The following is a 20,585-nucleotide window of genomic DNA, read 5'->3' as shown; positions in this document are numbered from 1 at the left end:
TTGAAAATTTATTAGCTTTGTTTTACAGATAAGGAAACTGAGGCTCAAAAAAGTTAAGCAACTTGCATAATTGCAAACACAGCGGAGTAAAGTGTGCATGTGTGAGACCTGACTACAGAGTTCACATGCTTTCTCCCACTAGTGAAGCCTGGGTTATTTCTCCCTTCTACCTCAATCCCGCACAATCCAGTACCAGCTGTGCAGCACGCTGTTTGGCTCCATGAACTATCTACAAGTAACCCAATATTTTCTCTCTGTCTAGAGATCAGCATAGAATATATAGGCTGCACGTGATGAACCGTGACAATGTGAGTTGGCCAATCCTTGCCGCAGGGGGTTAGAGGTTAACAGATTTTCCTATTTGAAAATTAAACTTTTCCCCTCTTCACAGCTTTCTCTGCGGTGGAATGGGGGGTGGCTTTGGAGCCAGACTCGTGGGTACAAGTTCTGCCACTCAATTACTTAAATCTCTCAGTGCCTCAGTTTCTTCATCTCTAAAGTGGGGATGAAAAGAGAACCTCTTCTGGAGGAACGAAAAGTACTCAGAGCAAGAGAAAGTGCTTGGTAAATATTTGCTATCAGTGTGATTACGTCTATGCATTTAAACTTGTCATCTACCTGTGCAAAGCTCGCCTTTTCTTGGCTTTGCTACAAAACAACCCTTTGGTCAGAATGGTCTCTTGTCTACCATGGAGTGTAAGTAAGGGGTGAAAAATGTCCTCCAAAGCTTACCACACATTTCCATTGACCATAGAAAACCAAAGATGTCATGGCAGTCATCTGGTCCAAGCCAGTCATTGTATACATGGAGACAACAAGGATCCCAGTGGCTGAGGGGCTCCCTGGCCACAGGCTGGCCCACCCCACTGGGCAACCTGTCTAACGTGATTATCACACCAATACTCTGCCTGGTATGCTTTTGTATGCCAACTTCTCTGGAGGGAACTCCTGTCCATTTAGCTAAAGGAGTAGATAAGAAAGACTGTCAACTGCTAATTACAAGTTACTTCATTTGAAAGAATGCAATGAAAACATTTTTAATCCTCCTTCCTTCTCCCCAAACCACCATCACTGGGAGAAAAGCAAGTTCTTTGAAAGCTGTGACCCAAACACAACAGCTTTGTAGACAATGGTTAAGAGGCAGGCTAGTTCCCAGGGAATGGCTGAAGAGTTTTTCCTCTTGTTACCTTGGTAACCGCTACCTTGGCGCCCTTGTTGATGAGCTGAACCACATTCTCTGCTTGGCCTTTGTACGCGGCTATGAGAAGGCGTTCCGAAAGTGCAGCGACCGCATCCTGCTGGCTCATGAATTAGGAGAGAGAGAGTTTTTCGGGAGAGCAGTGGACAAGTTCTTTCAGCTCAACACGAAGCCACTGGCCCGAGCTGGCAGCCACAGGTAAAGATGCTCCCGGTCATCGGAAGGTGCCTTTTATGCTATGCCATCTTCAGGACCTAGGGGTTACAAAAAAAGCTGCTGTCAGTGCCACTCACCACACAGGGCAGGCCACACCTCCTTCTCTCTGATGGTAGGCATTCCACAACTGTTCTTTGCAGGGTAGGGAGGCTAGGGAGAGGGGCATGAGGGAGGCATACTCACCACAGCAAAGCCCCTGAAAAGAGCTTTGAGTGGAGGTGGCCGGATGTGCCAGCTCCCTCCTTTCTTCCTCCTTAAGCACCTTCCAGAGGACTAGGACAGAATTGGGTGGCAGCGACCCGTAGTAATCGTCCAAATGCTGCCTGGTTTACAGACTCGCCTTTTTCGGGCAGGTAACCATGCCGGAATGGTCACTAAGGCCTTCCAGGCTGTGCTATGTGGTCTGCTGTGGTTAATGTGCCGCTCCACACCCTACGGAGGCCCTGAGGAGTGGGACTTCTCCTTGGGGTTCCTCCCAGTATTTACTGCAGTTTCTACTTGGATCCTTTTCTCAGTCACTGTAACCAGTGCAGTTGCCTAATTCTGGGACAGATGAGCTGGACACAGGCCTGGGCCATCTTCTTCCTCCAGTTACTGCTGAAACAACCCACCTGGGAGCAACAGGGGTGCCAGGAGCCCTGATGGCTGCACGTCCAGTTTAGGAGGAGGGCTGGTCACGTTGCTTTCTCACTTTACACGAGGAAAATAAATAGCCTACCAAAAGCACCTCCAGGGCTCAAGCCCGAGTGGGAGGTGGGGTCTGGAACCTAAGCTCTTCTTTCCACCAAATGGCCAAGAAGAACGGGGCCACCATCAGACCAAACCAAAGCCATTGGTAATTGTTTCAAAGGTGAAACGGTCATTCTTTGTGTAAAAGAAGGGAATGCTTTAGCATCCAATCCACTGCTGTAGGAGAGCTAGGCAGTGATGGCATCTTTGTTTTAAAAAAATATTTATTATAAAATAAGTATGCTTTAAAATAAAAAGTAATTATAAAAACAATATATGCAAATAGAATGGAAAGGAAAGGAACTGCTGTGCCTAAGGGATACCATTCTTCATTCCAGGCCCTATCACACATTCTAATTTTGAAGGCCAGGGAGACTTCCAGTTGCTTCCAGTCAACTCCAATGATCATTTCAGTCTCTAAAGATAAGAGATAGGTATGGCTGAAACGGTCTGGATTAGGTCTGCCCTGCCTTTTGTTCACAGTGGCCTTCAGGCAGGTCATTTCACCAGTCAGGGAGGCTGGGGCTGAAGTTAACACAAAGAACAGAGGAAAGAGCAGAATGGCTCTCTCCCAAGACTGTCTGGGATTAAAAGTGATATATTACCAGGTGAAAGTGTTGACCAAATGTGAATATTATAACTTCAGAAAGATCATTCTTATTCCCCCAACCTGTGAAGTATCACATTTTCTCATTCTTCTCCATCTGTTGTTCAAAATGCAGGTAAAGAATGTCAAGGAAAGAGAAGGAACCCTTCTCTCCCAACTTGTGCCTGCTCACAAGGTGCAGAAGCATAAAGGATCTGGGAAAAGGTATGGAGAATTCCCCCAAAGCAGGGGAGTCTCAGATAGCTACAGTGAGAGTTCCCTGGGAAGCTCCAGAAATACTTGTTGAATGAAAGAGTCAGTGAAAGAATAAAGTTGCAACTCAAAGCAGTGTGAGTCGAGGTGCAGATCTAGAAATGCCTTTGGAAATTCCCAGCATCTCACCAGGATTGTCGTTTGGGTTTTATGTTTCTGGGGCTGCCACACTATTTGGAAGTGGTTTGTTTTGGTAAATATTAAGACACATTGCTTCTTTTTATTTAGGTTATCTCAGCTACATTCAGACCCACTCTCTGAGTTTTTACTCTACCCAAATATTGCAAAATCACTCCAGGTCCAAATGGCAGGAAAACATAGGGTGTTAGCCATGTCTTTCTAGATCTCTGTTCTACCACCAAATTCTACCCCTTCACCTACCCAAGCATTTGACCTAAACCCAACCTCCCGGTACCTTTCCTGCAATGTACATTTGAATGTCTCAGGTATAATGCCCTCATTCATTTAAATATTATCATGTATAAATCACACTACTGATTTATAAATGAGATTGTGGCTGAAAGGGGTAGACATGTCTGACATTTATGATATGCAAATGTCAAAAGAAAACTAGAGAATAACCTAGAGTATATATAACAGTAATTTCAGTGGTGGATGAAGCCTGTGGCTATTATAAATATAAGAATGTTCTTTCATAAAGTGTTAAGAATATGGTGATACATGGAAAAATTACAACTTATGTAACTTATGGAAGATAGTTAACAGTAATATTGTAATATTTTGCAGCAATGGCAAAGAAGATAAATCAATTCTAAGGGATATATGTCATGATGAAGAAGATATATCTATTCTGGGGAGGGTACAAGAGGCTATGGTATTTTTCCTTTTGGTGTTATGAAAACATTCTAAAATGGACTGAGGCATGAAAGCACAACTCTCTGATGAAAACAAGAGCCACTGAGTGTACACTTTGAATGGACTGTACACAACAGGGGGCTTTATAACACACAGGGAATCCAGTGTTTGAAGATGGTCTGTGGTTAACAGAATATGAGAATGTCCTCTCATGAACTATAGCAAATGTATACTACTAATACAAGGGTGTTAATAATTAGATGGGTTGCAGGAAAAACACCCCAAATGTAAAATACAGGCTATAGTTAATGGTAATATTTTGATGATGCTATTTCATAGTGTGTAACAAAAGTTTCACAACAATGCAAGTAGGTGGTGATAGGGTGATTTACAGGAACACTATAAATGATATGCGAGTTTGTTTTTTAAGTTCATAACTTTTACTAGATACTTGTTTACATACATGTATAAAAGATATACTTCAATAAAATTTTATTAAAAAATAAAAATAAAAAATATTGTCATGACTAAAAGTCTATCCCATAGCTTGGTCCCTGGGGATAGAGATCTTGCTGCAACCTCAGGACAGCCCAGCAGGCAGCTGGGGGCACTGCTCCAGCCTCCTCAGAAATGGATGCCAGGGTCAAAGAGGTCTCCCCTCCAGCCTCCTATCCCATGCAATAAAGTCAGCCTCTTAAACACAGAGATGAATGGCACGGTACACTTATTGCCGTGGTAGCAAGCTACTGAGATAACCTGTTGAGATCATTACTTTTGGTAAACAACCCCTGGCTAAAATAAGTCCAGCACCTACTATTCTTTTTTTGTTGTTGTTCCAGAGATAGAAAAAATGTTGGCCAAACAAAAATGTTTCATTTTTTGCATTTTAGTCAAAGCTATGTAAAAATGCTCCCTAAAGCAGGGAAGGGAAAGTATGTTTGGTATGGATATGGAGTATGTATAAAGTTTTTAAAAAAAAGGGGATTGCTTCCCACTCCAGCCCCTCCATCACCTCCAATCCAGTCCACTGGCTGAAGCACAGAGCAGCCTCCAGGATAGACTGATTGCTCACAGGGGAAATGGGATACCACCCTTACCAAAGACACGCCAAAACTGCCTTCAACATTAGGAAGAGAATTCCAGGTTTCCAATTCCTAGTCTGCTGCTAACACCATCACTGCATGCTTGGATATCTCAAACTCATTCTTAATTTAAACCCAATAATAGCCTCACTGCTAGGAACCCTAGCATTCATCTGCATTTGTATTTACACGTGGGTGGTGGGGGAGGGATCAAAGTGACCAAGCCATCCTTTCTGCTTCCTCCTGCACCTTCAGTCATGGGTGGGGGTACAGTCAGCTGGCTATCCATCTCTCTCATGATCACTGTCCTACATCCTTGGTTTCCTTACCTCCCACTTAGAATAATGACCCCCATCCTATTAGAGTGAGAAAATACTCTGCTTCTCATCTGATTCCTCCCAACTAACAAATCAGGCCAGGCAGAGGCGGAGGTGGGGGGTGGGAAGGTAGGTGGAACAGCAACTTCACTGCCAACCTGTTGGGTACCCCAGCTGTAGCCTCCTCTTCCAAGTATCATTCAAGATACTTCCTATTGCTGGTGGTGAGGGATTTCTTCTGCCCCAAGTCTATCAATCACATCCCTGTCTTTGTCATGATGACACATTTCACAGCGTGAAATTCTTAAATGCAAACATGCTGTCAGTTCTTTAGGCAGAAATGAAATAAATGCATGAGCATCTGTATGCAGTGAGCACCTTGAATCCAAAAAGCAATTTATCTTCCTAAGAAAGATTTCTGTTGTTCCTCTCAGCCCACTGCCCCATTTTCATGGCTCTCCAATTTGTCAATTCTCTTATCACAAATGCCAGAAGGACACAGAGCTGCTTGTCTTGTGATGTGATTTTTTTTTTAGCAAAACATCTATGAGATTTGCTTTGCTATTTTCTTGGAGACTTATAACAGTCTCCGGGTACCAATATCTGAAGGCCACTATATCAGTCTCCTGACAGGCAAAATATTCTAGAAGAGACATGTAAACAAAACCCCAAACCACACACTGTGCAAAGCCCACCCACAAACCGTCCACAGGCTCTCAGGAACCAGTGGGAAGAGCATACCAGCAGTTACAACTTGCTCTGTTCCTAGTACTTCAAACCCTGTGTTGAAGAGAGATTGTACTCACATTCGGGGGTCTGTTCTTCCCTTTCTACATCGTGTTCTATTTCTGGATAACTGCAGTCAATTTTTTCCTGGAGAGATCATTAGCTTCCTAGGGCTGTCACACTCAGTGGGTCTGCGGTGATTTACATTAAAATGTTGCTGCCTTTTTTCCTTTAGCCTCCTCTGCCGCCTCTGGCTTAATCACATCTAAAAGCTTATTAAACCATCCATTCAGCTTGCAATGTTGTGTGGCTTCCTAGTCTGCTCCGCACAGCATCTTAAGGTCCTGGGTCTTCAGATTTTGCAAGACTGCTCCCTCCCGCAGGCAGAGGACCTGTAGCACTGCCCTAATTGAAGAGTCAGGGAATAATTCACAGATTCGCGTTTTTGAATGACGCCATGGTGGCAGAGAAGGGAAGTTGTAGTAATATGTGTTGCAAGGTAGGGGAGATGCAGGAAGGGTCAAAATTTGTAAAGAATTGCCTTCATGATAACAGGAAAACAAGCACTTGTGGGAACAGCAGAGAACCAGATGCTCCACCCTCCTCGGCAGAGAGTTCCAACACCGTGACTGCAGCAGCACAGGAAGTGTCTGGCTGAGCAGCTGTCCCTGATGTTTGTAAATCCACAGTTTGTCTCTCAAAACCCTCCTCTGAACAGTTTCTGCAAGGAAGGAGGAAGGGAGAAAACAGGGAGCAGAGCCCTTTAGGAGCTGTTATAAGCGAAGAGAATATATTTCACTGGCTCTTGACATTCCAGGTGTGTTCTCCAGTCACTTGTTGAAGCAACAGAAAATCAACTGGAGAGATCAGAGAAAGGACGAGGGTTTTCATTTTGACTTGAGCCAATATCCCACACTTTCTCTTTATTTCTAAAGCCAGAGTCGCTGGTACTGAAGATGGGAAAACAACTCTACTCTGTCAATACCAACCCTCTGAGCACCGTCCCTATCCAAAGCTTTGTCCCCATTTTCCTAAGGGTAACAGCTCCTAGTGGTAACGGGCTGGGATTCTGCTTCAGCCATTTTCTGGCTTACACTAAGGGCCTGAGAACAGCCACGAACTCCAGTTCACGTTGTAGAGAGGTTGGTCTCCACTGGGAAAACGTTACCAGTAGAATGACAGGACAAGCTTATTTTCAACATAAAACACTCATACTAATTTGTCCAAAAGTGGTCACTATTGGGGTACTGTGAGCACTACTGATGGACAAGTGTGGCTAGAACAGAAATGAATGTGACTCACTCCCTACTTTGAAGAAATGTATCATCTGGCCACTGATAAGCCATTATCAGGGTCCAAAAGGTCAGGAGCCAGGAGAGAAATGTGAACTGATTACAACAGAAGTGGTTAATTTTCTCATCTGTGGGGGTATTTGCTTTGAGAATACCTACCCCTGAGGCAGAAACCCTCAACAATACTGTCAACAAGGACACAGCAGCCCTGATTCTGCTCACAGAGCCTGGTGTCCATGAGTGGTATGTGCAAAAGACAGAAAACGGGCAGAAATTGCACCTCTTTAGCAAGTCCATGACTCATTTTATACACACCACCATTGCAAAGGAACTTATTTGCTTATTTTTCAAGCCATTTCAAGTACAGTAACTCTTTGGAATTTGACACGTGCTGAATCTTTGTAAGAGGTATGTGGAGGCAATGAAAGTTGAGTGACAGCTGAATATTATTCAGGAAACCTGTGATAATCTACCATCAAGAAGAGTTGCCCACAGATGTAAAAATACAGAGGCACAAAAACATATCGAGTGAAGATGTGACTAACAGAAGGCTTAAGGTGGAGAGTCTGCCACTTTCTACATGGGACAATAATTTGTTGACTGTCTGGCCCTGCTAGACCATCAGTCTCTGAATCAGGACTCAGCCTCCCATCTCTTAGTCATATGACCATCCACATTCTCAAAACTCAAACCCGCTGTCATTTCTACTGAGCCTTCTGCTGTCCCCACCTTTCCCTAGACCACAGGATCAATCCCTTGACTATGATCCTACAGTTTTCTGTAGGCGCCCCTCCCACTCTGATTGCTGGTATTTGCTGAAGGGCTGATCTCTTTGGTTAGACTGAACTCCTTGAGGGTAGAAACCCTGTTTTGGGCATCTTGTCTTCAGCACTTAGCATGATACCTGGGACACAGGTAGCCTTTAATGTCTGCTAAATGGATGATAGAGAAACTAATGATGAATTGATTTTTCTAGCCATTAATTGGCCTTCAGGTACTTGTAAATCCCATGAGAAACAGGAGGTGCCCTGTTAGGTGCCTAGCCAGCTAATTTTTTTCCCTTTCCCTTTAGATGAGGCGGCCTATGGCTGAATCCTTGGAAGAGAACACAGAATGGGGGTGTAGTTATTCTCCTCTCTCACTTCTTCCCAGAAGTGGAGGACACCACCTCCTGAGGCCACAAGAGAATGACATCTCCAGACAGCCCCTACCCAGTGACACAGGACTGTCAGGACACACACACTGGAAGGCACCACAGCTGCTCAGGAATTTCCTTCTCACTACCCTCAACCCCTGTCGCGTTAAGCCAAAAGCAAAAACAGGCAACAATAAAAGCAACCCTTCCATGAATCCATACCTTAACTTCCATCCACAACTTAAATCTGCTTTGATATGGGTTTTTCTCTTCTCCCCACCCCCACTCCCCATTTTCCCATTGAAATTTATTTTAAGTTGATCTAATTGCCAAATGCAATGGTAACTTTCAGTTCTTCACATGATTTCTCTGCTGCACTAGGCCCTGTTTCCTCCTGCCCCTGTAAAACTCCCTCCTCCCTTGGTTTCTGTGACCCACTGTCCTCTTACCTTACCATCCCTTGGATTATTCCTTTCTCTCATTTTGAGAGTTCTGTAGGATTCTGGAGGGCGGTGGTAACCCATAGGCTCCTGAACATTGTGTAATATGAGAGATTTAGGGGAAGAAAGGGGGAATATTAAAATTGTTCACAGGGTATGAGTTTATGAGAGAAACAACTTGCTGACTAAAATTATTTTTTAAATTATCTTTGGTCTTTGGATTTTGCTTTTTGGAACAACTATATATAAATACTGGAACACATGAAACTGAAATTCTTCAGGGTCAGCCTTGTTTTAATGGCCTCTTTTCTTAGACTCTGAAGTTCCCTAGGACAGGGGCTATGTTTCCTTCCCTCTCTGTAAATCTGCTAGAGCAAAGAGCCGGGCATATGGCATGTGAACAGTGAATGCTTGCGGAATAAACAAAAGTGTCAGTGCTTATCTAACTAGATTACAGACTCCTAGGGAGCAAATGATGCTCTCATTCTTCACGTATGCAAATAAATTAATGCAGGCTGCAGTGGGCTGAATGGTGGCCACCAAAAAGATATGTCCACATTCTAATTCCTGGAACCTGCCATTATTACGCTATATAGCAAAAGGTGTGATTGAGTGAAGGGTTTTGAGGAGGTGCTAATCCTGGATTATCCAGGCAGGCCCTAAATGCAATCACACATAAACACTTTCATTTCAGACTTTTAGCCTCCAGAACCATCAGAGAATAAATTTCTGGTGTTTTAAGCTGCCTAGTTTATGGTAATTTGTTATGCAGCCATAAGAAACTAATACAAATGATTTATACATAATGGATGTTTAATAACTCATCAGTTACTTATCTGAGCCATTTATACTCATACACTTGCCTCCTTTTTAAAAAATAATAAGCTTTATTTTTAGAGCAAGTTTAGGATTACAGAAAAATAGCACAGAAAGTATAGTTCCCATGTATCCCCTCACACCAGCAGAGTTCCCCCTATAATTAACATCTTGCATTAGTGTGGTACAATTGCCACAATTGATGAACCAGTTTTAAGACATTTTTAGTAACTAAAGTCCACAGTTTAGAGTTCACTCTTCATGTGTAGAGTTGCATGATTTTGACAAATGCACAATATCACGTAGCCACCAATATGGTATCATACAGAAGAATTTCACTGCCCTAAACTATACTTCCTTTTTAAAGTCGCTCACACTCACACGTGCCTTCATGGCCAAGAGCCAGAAAGCCACTATGTTACCCAACTTTTAAGTGCTTTGGGCTCCCCACTACTGACCTCACTACAGCCAGGGTAGTTCCAGCGCTTCACGCTGCCATGTAAGGTCCTTCTTTCATTCCTTTAGGAAGGTAAAAATGTGGTAGGGAAGCACTAGGTGACTGCATGATGCCAGCAGAAGGGACTCATGTTGCTGAGTGTTAACTCCCCTCACTAGTATCTCTCCAGCTGCTAGCCAGATCTACCCATGGGAAACTCCAATGAACTGAAATAGAGTTGGGTTGGGGTGTCAGCTTCCAATTCCTCCCCAAGCATGAAAAGATCATGAATCTGCTCTGCTAGCCAGGAATTAAGTGTCTGAATGGAATCCTGCACACACAGTCCCACCTATGACCAAGTGAAGTCTGGGATTAGCATGAATGCTCAGAGGCAAACAACGACTATGATTTACCACTATAATTTGGTTTTCGGTAGTATTTCTTCCACTATTCCTTAGAAGACAGCAGCCTTATCCCTGGTCAACCCTTCAGGGAGACTAGCTGTCTGCAAATTTCTGCTGCTCATAAATATTTGCCATGTGATCCTTCAGAAATGGATTTTAACACTTCTGTACCCTGTTTTCATTTCAAGGGCTTCATTTTATTCAGTAACTCTGCCATTGAAGTATTTCTTAACATAATAGACATCTGATACTAAAAATTCCAGATACTCTGAGGTATGCTCCTCCTCCCCATCCCCATTTCCTCTAACCCCCATGATTTTCTCTAATATCTCTTTAAAACCTGCAATTACCAGCAAGCCTGTCTGAGTTAGATTTGATTTTAGGCTGATATGGTCTATCACCTACAAGAAGAGACAGGCCTGGAAACACTGGGTATGGCCTGGATGCTTTCCATACCACTGTTTGCAGAAGGCTACTACACAGGTCTCCCACCTCAATTTTCTTCCAAGTTTGGCTGAAACAAGAGTGGGTAGGGGTAAGAGCAGAAAAGGGTCTATTTAAACACTCCAGCCACATAGTGAGTAACTTCCAACTTCTTCAGGCTGTAAGTCCTCAGCTATAAAACAGGCATAACGATGGTGGCTATTGACTTCATAGGGTGGCCAAGAGGATTGCCCAAGGGAGTGGATGAAAAATACATAGCATGGAGCTTGGCACAGAAGAAGCACCCAGGAAATACTAGGTGTGTATGTGTGTATGCATAAAGTCAATGGGAGACTAAATTCTCTAAATAGATCTTCAAATACTTTCCAACATCTAATCCTTCCTATGTTTCTTCCACCATTTCTTCTTTATAGTTCACAGGGCCTTTGCCAGGGAAAGTTGGGTCTCTTGGCCTTCCTCAGCCAGCACACAGCATGATACAGCATTTAGCTGTGGTGTAGAGCCAACGTCCCTGCAGAGGTAGGGGATTAGGATTTCCAGTATATCCAATCAACAGCAGTCAGAGGCTTTGCGGTTCTCTTCTTATATTCAAGGTTTCGCAGAGAAATAATCAGACATGTATATGCACAGTACACAGCAAAGATAATATATTCTGGACACCACCACCACCACTTGTGCTTTCCCTAACCTGGGTGGGCTCCCATCATTGAGGTAGAGGAGGCTCTAGTTAGGTGGACAGAGGCTTCAGGGAATGCCATACTTCCAAATCTGCTCCACCTCACATTTAGCCTCTTCCTAACCCAGATCCCTATCTAAGTCTTTCCTTCAAATTGGATATGGCCCATATCTTAAACTTCAGTAATACATTAACCATGAGCAAGTTTGGTCCACTAGCTTCATTAGGCAATAATTATATCACGTGACATACTAAATTAGCATCACCAGATACTGTGACTTACCCAAAGTTAAAATTCTGCCACATCAGACAGTGGCCACTGGAGGTGCTGAAGGCAGGGAGAGGGAAAAAGAGGTATAATATGGGGGCATTTTTGGGACTTGGAGTTGTCCTGAATGACACTGTGAAGACAGATACAGGCCATTATATATCTTGCCATAATGGATAGAAGGAGTGGGAGAGAGTGTAAACTACAATGTAAACCATAATCCATGCTGTGTGGCAATGTTCCAAAATGTGTTCAACTGCAGTGACTGTACCACACGAGTGAAAGAAGTTGTTAATGTGAGAAAAGTAGGAGGTGTAGGGAGTGGGGCATATGGGAATCCCTTATATTTTTTATGTAACATTTTATGTAATCTATGTATCTTTTAAAAATAAATTGAAAATATATTTTTAAAAAATTCTGCCACATCTAAATAAGGAAAAGAGGTTCCTAAAATGAAAGCAGCAGGAACAGCAATGACACCGACCTTGAATCACTTATTATGATTAGAATTAGCCCCAGGAATATTCATTCCCAAGAGTTTTAAACAATCTTAAGAGTCCTCTCTCTCAGGATTTTCTCATCAGAGTCAAAACTATTTCCACAATGAAAACATATTTAATTAGTTGACTTGAAGAGCTTCCCAGAAAAAGGGACAATCTGAGAAATTACAAAGCATGAGACCCTTCTGCCTTCTGTGCCAGCGGCCCAGGTTAACCCTGTGCCCTCTCTTTGTTTCCCCACAGCAAGAGACTTTGCTTTCTGTTCAGCAAAGGGCGAGTCTGGATTTGCTATGGTAGATGGTGGAGCTTTCCCTCCTGGGCTCAGCTCTTCCCTACTCTCAGGGACCTGAGATCCAGGTCCCTGGGGATTCCCTTGGGAGGAGAATCCACGGACCCCCTTCTGGGTGGATATTTCAGTCCTGACAACCCTTTTCTTGAGGGATTCTCCCAAAGTCCTTGACAAGGATGGTACTGCACAGTCTCCAACTTCAGAGAGGTCACCTCTTGAATACCATCTTTATCTAGCCCAATGTCAAAACAAAGAGCATGGTGGTGGGAGGAGAGTGATAGAGAACAAGAAAAGGGGGAAGGTAGAGGAGAAGGCAGAGAGGGGAACAAGAGGAAGGACACAGGAAGGCCGTGAGCACACCATCGTGAGAGGTAGCTACTGCTGAGAAGGTAAATGTATACAGACTGTGAATCGCATAATGCATGAGAGCATCCTCAGAGGGCAAGAGTGCTGAGTGCTGGGGTTCTGTCTACTACTCACCTTTCCAAGAAGCAGCCTAGGTCTTCAAAAGTCAGGCAAGAATAAGCCTTTAACTCAATTGTTTCTTGTTGTAGGTAAGCATGTTCGAGTAAAAGAACAATCGCTGCCTGAATATTATTAAATGGAAAATTACTGAGAGAAGAGGCTGAGCTGAGATACAGCTTCCACCACAGAAGCAAATTACTCCATCTACTGGGCCCATATTAAACGATAGGACACCAAGAGAGTCCCTTATTTAGTTCATGACTTATTTTTATCAAATTAGGCATGAGAAACACTGAGTACATCCAATGACGGGGCATGATAACAGAAATGAAATGAAGTTATTTGCTATGTAAATCATGTTGCCCACACATTGGAACTGTGTTTGATAACACTGAGTTGTAACAACATTGCTTGCCACTGGATAATCTTTTCATGATGATGACACAGCTCCAAAGGAAAAGGCCCCTCTTTCACAGCTGAGGGAACCTGCCTCTAAATAACATATTAGCCTTCTAAAGCATTGCTTCAGAAACTGTCTTGTTTTCATACTTTGAGAAGATGATTCCAAGAGTTTTCAAGCAGAAGTCCAGTTATATCATAGTTACAATGTACCTAGCAATTCCACTCTTAGATATATACCCAAGCGAATTGAAAATATACAATCACACAAAAATGTACAAAATATTCACAAGAGCATTACTCACAGTAACCAAAAAGAGTAAACAAAAAGTGGAAACAACCCAAATATCCTCCATCTAATGAATGTATAATCAAAAAAATGTGGTATATCTATACAATGGACTATTATTGTCATAAAAGGAATGAAGTTCTTATACATGCTACAACATGGATGAACCTTAAAAACATTATGCTAGGTGAAAGAAGCCAGACACAATAAAGTCACATACTGCACAATTCCATTTATACAAAATGTCCAGAATAGGCAAATCCATCAAGACAAAATGCAGCTTAGTGGCTGCAAGGGACAGCAGAGAGGGAAGAATGGGGAATGACTGCTTAATGCTTAATCTTTCTAGAATGATGAAAATGTTCTGGAATTGTGATGGTTGCAAACCTTTGTGAATACACTAAAAACCACTGACTTGTACATTTTAAGAGGGTGAAATATATTTCATTTTTTGAAAAAAAATCCAGTTAAGTGTGAGGGTAATGAAATCAGACAGACCTAGGCTTGATTCCAATCTGATGCCTGCTGTGACTCATGGGCAAGGTATTTATACCCTCTAAGACTCAACTTGTTCTTCTTTAAAGTGGAGATAATAAAGAAAATTCTTATACAGCTACTGTGAGACAAACAAGATAATAAGCATAAAGTATTTGACAGTGATGACATACAGTAAGTGCTCAGTGAAACTATTGTTGAAGTTAACATAACCGAAATAACAGGAATTATCTCTTACCAACATGACTTTTGACATTCCTGGTATATAATCACCGATGATTTCTATCAGACAACTAAGGGACACAATTTTCTATATAATATTAAATAAGGGGTTAAACTGATGAGGTATGCTCTTCAGTCAAAGGGATAAGTCCTGTCATTAAAGAAATATCAACGTGTAGAGAAATTTGAGTTGGTTTGAGACTCAGTCGGCAGGTTACGACTCTCCAACACCTCCAGAGTCTTGGGAATAGGACACCATGCCTGGTGGCTTTCCAGCCTGCTTCTTTGTCTTCAGATATGGGCAAGGGCATCAACATCCAGGACTGCAGACTGAAAAACAAAAGGAGAGTCCTACCACCACACTTCTGAAACTACGCAGCAGGCTGGCTCCTATCGGAGGTAGCAGAGAAAGGTTTGACAATGGCGGTTTCCTACCTCCAAGAACCAACTCAGGATCAACCACTGACCCCTACACCAGCCTCAACTAGTTGCTGGAACACATTCCGTGTAATTCCCCAAGGACAAGCCATAGTAGGATCTTTCTAGGTGCCAGACTTAGCAACAACAGTGCCCCATAATCAGACGTTTTCTAAAAGTAGTATTTCAGGAATAGCAGCTCAACATTTATCTTATAATTACCAAGAACTGAAAAAAAGGCTGATTGCAATGAAGGTATTTGTTCATAGTCCTTGGAGTTGCTTCATTTTGAAGAATGCCAATCAAAGTGACATAAAAGGACATATACTGTATGATTCTACTACTTACAAGAAATATCTAGATTAAGCAAATTCATAGAAACAGGAAGTAGATTAGAGGTTACTAGGGGTTGGGGAAGGGAAGAATAGGTAGTTATTGTTTTAAAATTATAGATTTTCTGTTCGGGATGATGGAAACATTTTGTGAATGTAATTCATATCACTGAATTGTATGCACAGTGGGGAAAGCATAGAAAGACTGAGAGGTGAGGAATTTTGTTTTGTTTTTTTATTATTATTAATATTGAAATAATGAAAATCTCTAATGATTAAAGTGATGAATGCACAACTATGTGATTATAGCAAATTCCATTGATTGTTTACCTAGGAGGAATTGTATGCTTTATTAATAAATACCAATAAAATTGATTTTTTTAAAAAGTTACTCATGGCGAGTAGATGTGGCTCAAGCAGTTGAATGCCCGCCTCCCACATGGGAGGTCCTGGGTTCAGTTTCTGGTTCCTCCTAAAGAAAAAAAACAGAGACAACGAGCAGGAAATGAGCAAAAACAGTGAACAGACAGACAAGGGAGCCATCTCAGTCAGGGAAAATGTTACTCATTTGGACAAAGAAAATTCCCACTCTCCCACAAAGTCATGTTCTTTTTAATGGGCAGAAATGGAAATTCATTATACAAATAGGAAAGAAAAAAATACCACCAGTTTGTGAAATGTAAATTCAAGGGCTATATTTAGGAATACCTTCAAACTAACTTTTGCCCTCAAAGAGTAGGTTGCGGAATGAGGTGACTTAGCACTGAATTATTTATACTGATAATCTTAAATTATTTCAGGTGTCAGGTCTGATGTAAACAGTGACACAGGAAAATTCTTGAGATGAGGGAACCATGTTCTGCTCTTATTTATCCCCTATTTGCCTTCACAGTACCTTGTAGAGAATAGATATTCATTAAATAGCGAGAGCCATTTCTCTCTGGCAAGAGACCTCTAGAGCTGTGGTAACAACGTTTTCAAGTATGAGGGCTTTGGATAATGTCAAAAAGATTTAGTGCTCTATACTATTTCTACTTTCTATGCCTCATGGCAGTCAAACAGTTGAAGTTTCTCTTCATAGAAATATTCTATAGTAGACAAGTATGGAGGTAAATGAAAAGGGAATAATAAAATTTGGATATCACTACTGTTCAATGCCTAATGAATTAATTTTGAAAATATATAGGCAATAGTTGTTATGGGTCATAGCATTACAAAAAGAGGGACAAGCAGCAACCAGATATGCATAACTCCTGACATAAGCATATACTACCAGTTGTGAAGCAGGCCCATATCCCATATTTCCCACACACATAAAGAGCCTCATTCTATTCGAGCTTCTAGGAGATTTAACTACCATTTTATAGAAGATACAAGGGACAGAGGAATGTGTTAAATGACACGTGAGAGATGCAACCAGCAAAATCCAGACTTCTCAAACTATTTGTGGTGGAGAACCAGGTTTTAAAAATTTCTAACTTGTCACAGTATTAAAAATTATACTTTAAGTATAGTAAGAATATACTAATTGAAAAAAGATATAAAATACAATCTCCTTTTATATTCAGAGATACAGAAGACATAAAAGCACCTTCCAATAATAAAATTGGAACAAAACATAGGAAAATATAAAAGAGTTAGGAAAGCTGTACATGTTATTCATTCAAAGTTATCAATAGGTAATTAAGAGAATAACTATTACACTCAACTTTTTATCATTCTAAAATAAAGTTATGAAGTAACAATTCCTCACATTAAATGTTTACACACACACACTGAATGAATACTGTGTGTATCACTATTTAAAGACTTAATGTGACAAGTGAGCTTCTAGCCTATTAACAGCTCTAAGATGGAATAAGGATAATACTACTTGTTTTGAATAATATTTATATGAACTGCTTCACTGTACAGTTTAATAACAATCCTGGCAGATAAGCCAGGCCCAAAGACATATGCTTGTGCATGGAAGAATAGATTTCAAAGCAATTTTAACAAACTCAAGATATTCACTTGTCAACTCCAAAATGAGACAACTGACGCTGTATTTTCAAAATTCATCTTCAATCAAAGGTAACCCGTTTTAGTAATTTTGTAAACTTAAATTTAAATTATCTTTCAATTAAAGGAAAGGATTTCTAGATCTATGCATTTCCTATGCATGGAGCTTCTTTTGATGGGCAACTAAATTCACAACATTTGATCAAATTCAAAAGGCATTTGGTGATCATTTTTTTACACCTACAATATCACACATGGATACTGTTCATTGATATTGGATATTAAATTATGGACTATATCATAACAACCAGTTGAAGCTCTGTTCTTCCAAGCTTTTTTTTTTTTGCGCTTTGATCTTATTTGCCATTGTAAAACATGTTGCTTTTTCTTCTTTGCATGAAAAAATTAAGATCATTAAAATACCAAAGAAAAGAGACAAATTCATATTTTTAAAAAGTTGAAACAAACTGGCAAACTGGCTTATATTCCAGTACACTAGGAGATCCAACATTTGCCATAATTGTTCCCCTTGAAAACAATTGTACTTTGGCATGAAATAACTATTGTTTTTGATCAGCTTCCACTTATCATATAATAGAATAATCTCGAATTTAGCAGATGAGCCTTTAAGTAAATTCATAACTTTTACTCTATCAGTAAACCTACTGTTTAATTCCAGCTGACATTTTTTCTTAGCAGACATTATTATAAAGGAAACAGCATGCCAACTTATATTCTAATACAAACTTCATCATCTTCATAATATAGAATGTTTTCTGAACATTGAATCTGTACTATCAGAACATAGTCATATACAAAATTTAAACTCAAATCACATGGGTAATGCTCATGTGTTTGGATGTTGCAGCCATGTCAAATTGCTAAGATAGTTTCTAAATATTTACTCTCAAGTTCTGTACTTGTCACAACCAGCACCAGTCTGCAAACTACACTTGAGAAGCACTGCTGTACAAGGCAAATGACCTAATTTCTTCAATAAAAAATTGAAGGAAAAAAAATAGATGGAGGAAAAACCTAATGACTAAGAAAGATTTAAGAGACTGATCAGACAATTGCTATGTATAAACTTCTTTGGATCACAATTACAACCAATTTGAAATGTTATATGACTATTAGAAAAATATGAGTAATTACTGGATATCTGATGATATTAAGGAGTGGGTATGCTTTTTAAGAGACTGCTTTTAGAGATATAAACTGAAATACTATAGATGAAATGGCATGATGTCTGGGACTTGCTACAAAGTAATCTGGGATGGGGGGAGGAGGATATAGAGGAAACAAGATTGACCATGTTTTGATAACTGCTGAAGCTGAGGAGACTAGTACATAGGCTTTGTTACATTATACTTTCTATTTTTGTATATGTTTGAAATTTTCTATAATAAAATGTTTAAATGATTGAGAAGACTAGTGATGAAAGCTTCTTTGAATAATTGGTACTTTATTACTGATTTATATACATTTGGGAAAAGCACATATAATATGTACAAATTATTCATGCCATCAATAATGGGGATTCACAGAAGATCCACAACTCTGAATTGCTCATGAATTGCTCACTGGAGGTGGTTTTAGGGTAATTTCCAGTGTTTTTTTTTTTTAAGATTTTTTATTTCTCTATCTTACCCTCCTCCACTTGTCTGCTCTCTGTGTCCATTAGCTGTGTGTTCTGTGTCCGCTTGTATTCTTGTCAGCGGCACCCAGAATCTGTGTCTCATTTTGTTGCATCATCTTGCTGTGTCAGCTCTATGTGTGTGCAGCACCATTCCTGGGCAGGCTGTACTTCTTTCTCCGCTGGGTAGCTCTCCTTACAGGGCATACTCCTTGCACGTGGGGCTCCCGTACATGGGGGATATCCCTGTGTGGCACAGCACTCCTTGCACACATCAGCACTGCATGTGGGCCAGCTCATCACAAAGGTCAGGAGGCCCTGGGTTTGAACCTTGGACCTTCCATGTGGTAGGTGGATGCCCTATCCATTGGGCCAAATCCGCTTCCCTCCAGTTTTTTTTAACCCAAGTTCCTTATAGGGTTTTCCAGGTATTGCAACCAGTCTAGAAGATTTGGTTGAGTTTTTTAAATTATTATTACTTAGTATTATAAAAATATATCTCTAAAATATGCTTTTAAAAGCTCTACTGTCTCTCCATCTTACATACATATTCTCTCTCCCTTCTACTACATCCTCCTCCCTATTGAAAATCACCATTCCTGGAGACTCAGGTTGTAACATTCAAACCAGCCTCTCTCTATTCCACTCCTTCTACCTAAGAATTGGTAACATCGCATTCCCTCCTTCCTCACTGCCTATCCCTCATTGGTTCTTGCTTCCTAATAAACTAGTTCCCTCCAAACCCTGACCCCAAGAATTATTCTCTCAAAAGCACAACTTTAGATTTGAAGCCTAAAAAATTTAGTTCTTAAAGACCTCATATTGAAATCACCTGGGTATTTATACAACATTCTACTCAATCCCCTTTATACTGACCCAGATTTAAATGTTTGACAAAGAAATCCAGCATTCCGTGGTCTAGTCAGCCGCTCAGAGCAGATTAAGCTGCTCTGCCAACCAAAGACTAACTATAAGCACATTGTTCATTTTGTTTAGTCATTACCAGATTCACTTAGCCCATGAATTGAACAGGGATTTTGGCTAAAGAAGCATCACTCGCTCTTAGTATCTGAAAAATATCAGTGCCCAACCTCTAAAACCTTCTGGGAGGGTACTTTACCCTGGGAAGAAGATGTGTTACTTTCACAGGTCTGTAGCCTTGCACACTGCAATGGAGTTTTTCAAATATCTCGCAAGGTCAGCCTTATAACCAATTTAGAAATTATTTTTAATTTGATTGCACAAGTAATACATATGTAATTCTCAGTAGGAAAGAGAATTAATATAGATGGGCAAACCTCCCCTCTCCATCCCTATTCTCTTCCAGTAGAAAACCATGCACGGTATGGTACTGCCCTGCGTAGACTATTCTGTGCATACACATACATATACACACGTACACATACATACTGCAGAGAGAGACCATGTATTTGTGCCTGTGTGCATGTATTTGTATGCATATTTTAACAAAATATCACATTATATATATTGTTTGCAACATTTTTTTTCCCCAAATGGAGAGCTCTTTACTAGTCAATACCTCATTCTTTTTAATTGCTACATAGTAATCCATGGTATACTAAAGTTTATTTAGCCAGTCTCTTGTTGATAACTGTTCAGGTTGCTTCTCTTTTTTTTTTCGGTCACACAAAAAAATTGAAACGAATGAATGCTTCTTTGTGCCCA

General features: G+C 40.7%; 1 protein-coding gene and 1 long non-coding RNA gene across 6 annotated transcripts in view; one reads left to right on the top strand and one right to left on the bottom strand.

The window, feature by feature from the left end:
• The window catches only part of ANKRD6 (ankyrin repeat domain 6), a 94,015-nt gene extending 92,563 nt beyond the window's left edge, over positions 1–1,452 (bottom strand). For 2 of the 4 annotated variants that reach the window (XM_004454522.5, XM_071218597.1), the window contains exon 1: positions 1,188–1,280. Coding sequence is in view for 2 of the 4 variants with exons in the window: in XM_012523698.4 (XP_012379152.1) it covers positions 1,188–1,307 (120 nt within the window). In the remaining 2 variants the exon portion in view is untranslated. Of the gene's footprint in view, positions 1–1,187 lie in introns of all 4 variants that reach the window. The other 2 variants (XM_012523698.4, XM_012523699.3) reach the window with 2 other exon arrangements.
• On the top strand, positions 1,311–18,689 carry LOC105745767 (uncharacterized). 2 transcript variants are annotated; one of them, XR_001118380.4, is made up of 4 exons: positions 1,311–1,396; positions 2,866–2,954; positions 11,124–11,208; positions 13,198–15,649. It is a non-coding gene; the product is annotated as an uncharacterized lncRNA (long non-coding RNA). The 2 variants fall into 2 exon arrangements; XR_009187986.1 differs by lacking the exon at positions 11,124–11,208 and having other exon boundaries at positions 13,198–18,689.
• The last annotated feature ends 1,896 nt before the right edge of the window (positions 18,690–20,585 follow it).

The sequence above is a fragment of the Dasypus novemcinctus genome, chromosome 11 (genome assembly GCF_030445035.2).
Source record: "Dasypus novemcinctus isolate mDasNov1 chromosome 11, mDasNov1.1.hap2, whole genome shotgun sequence".
Classification (NCBI taxonomy): Eukaryota; Metazoa; Chordata; class Mammalia; order Cingulata; family Dasypodidae; genus Dasypus; species Dasypus novemcinctus.
Note: the sequence above shows the minus strand (reverse complement) of the source record. Positions and strands in the feature narration are given on the sequence as shown.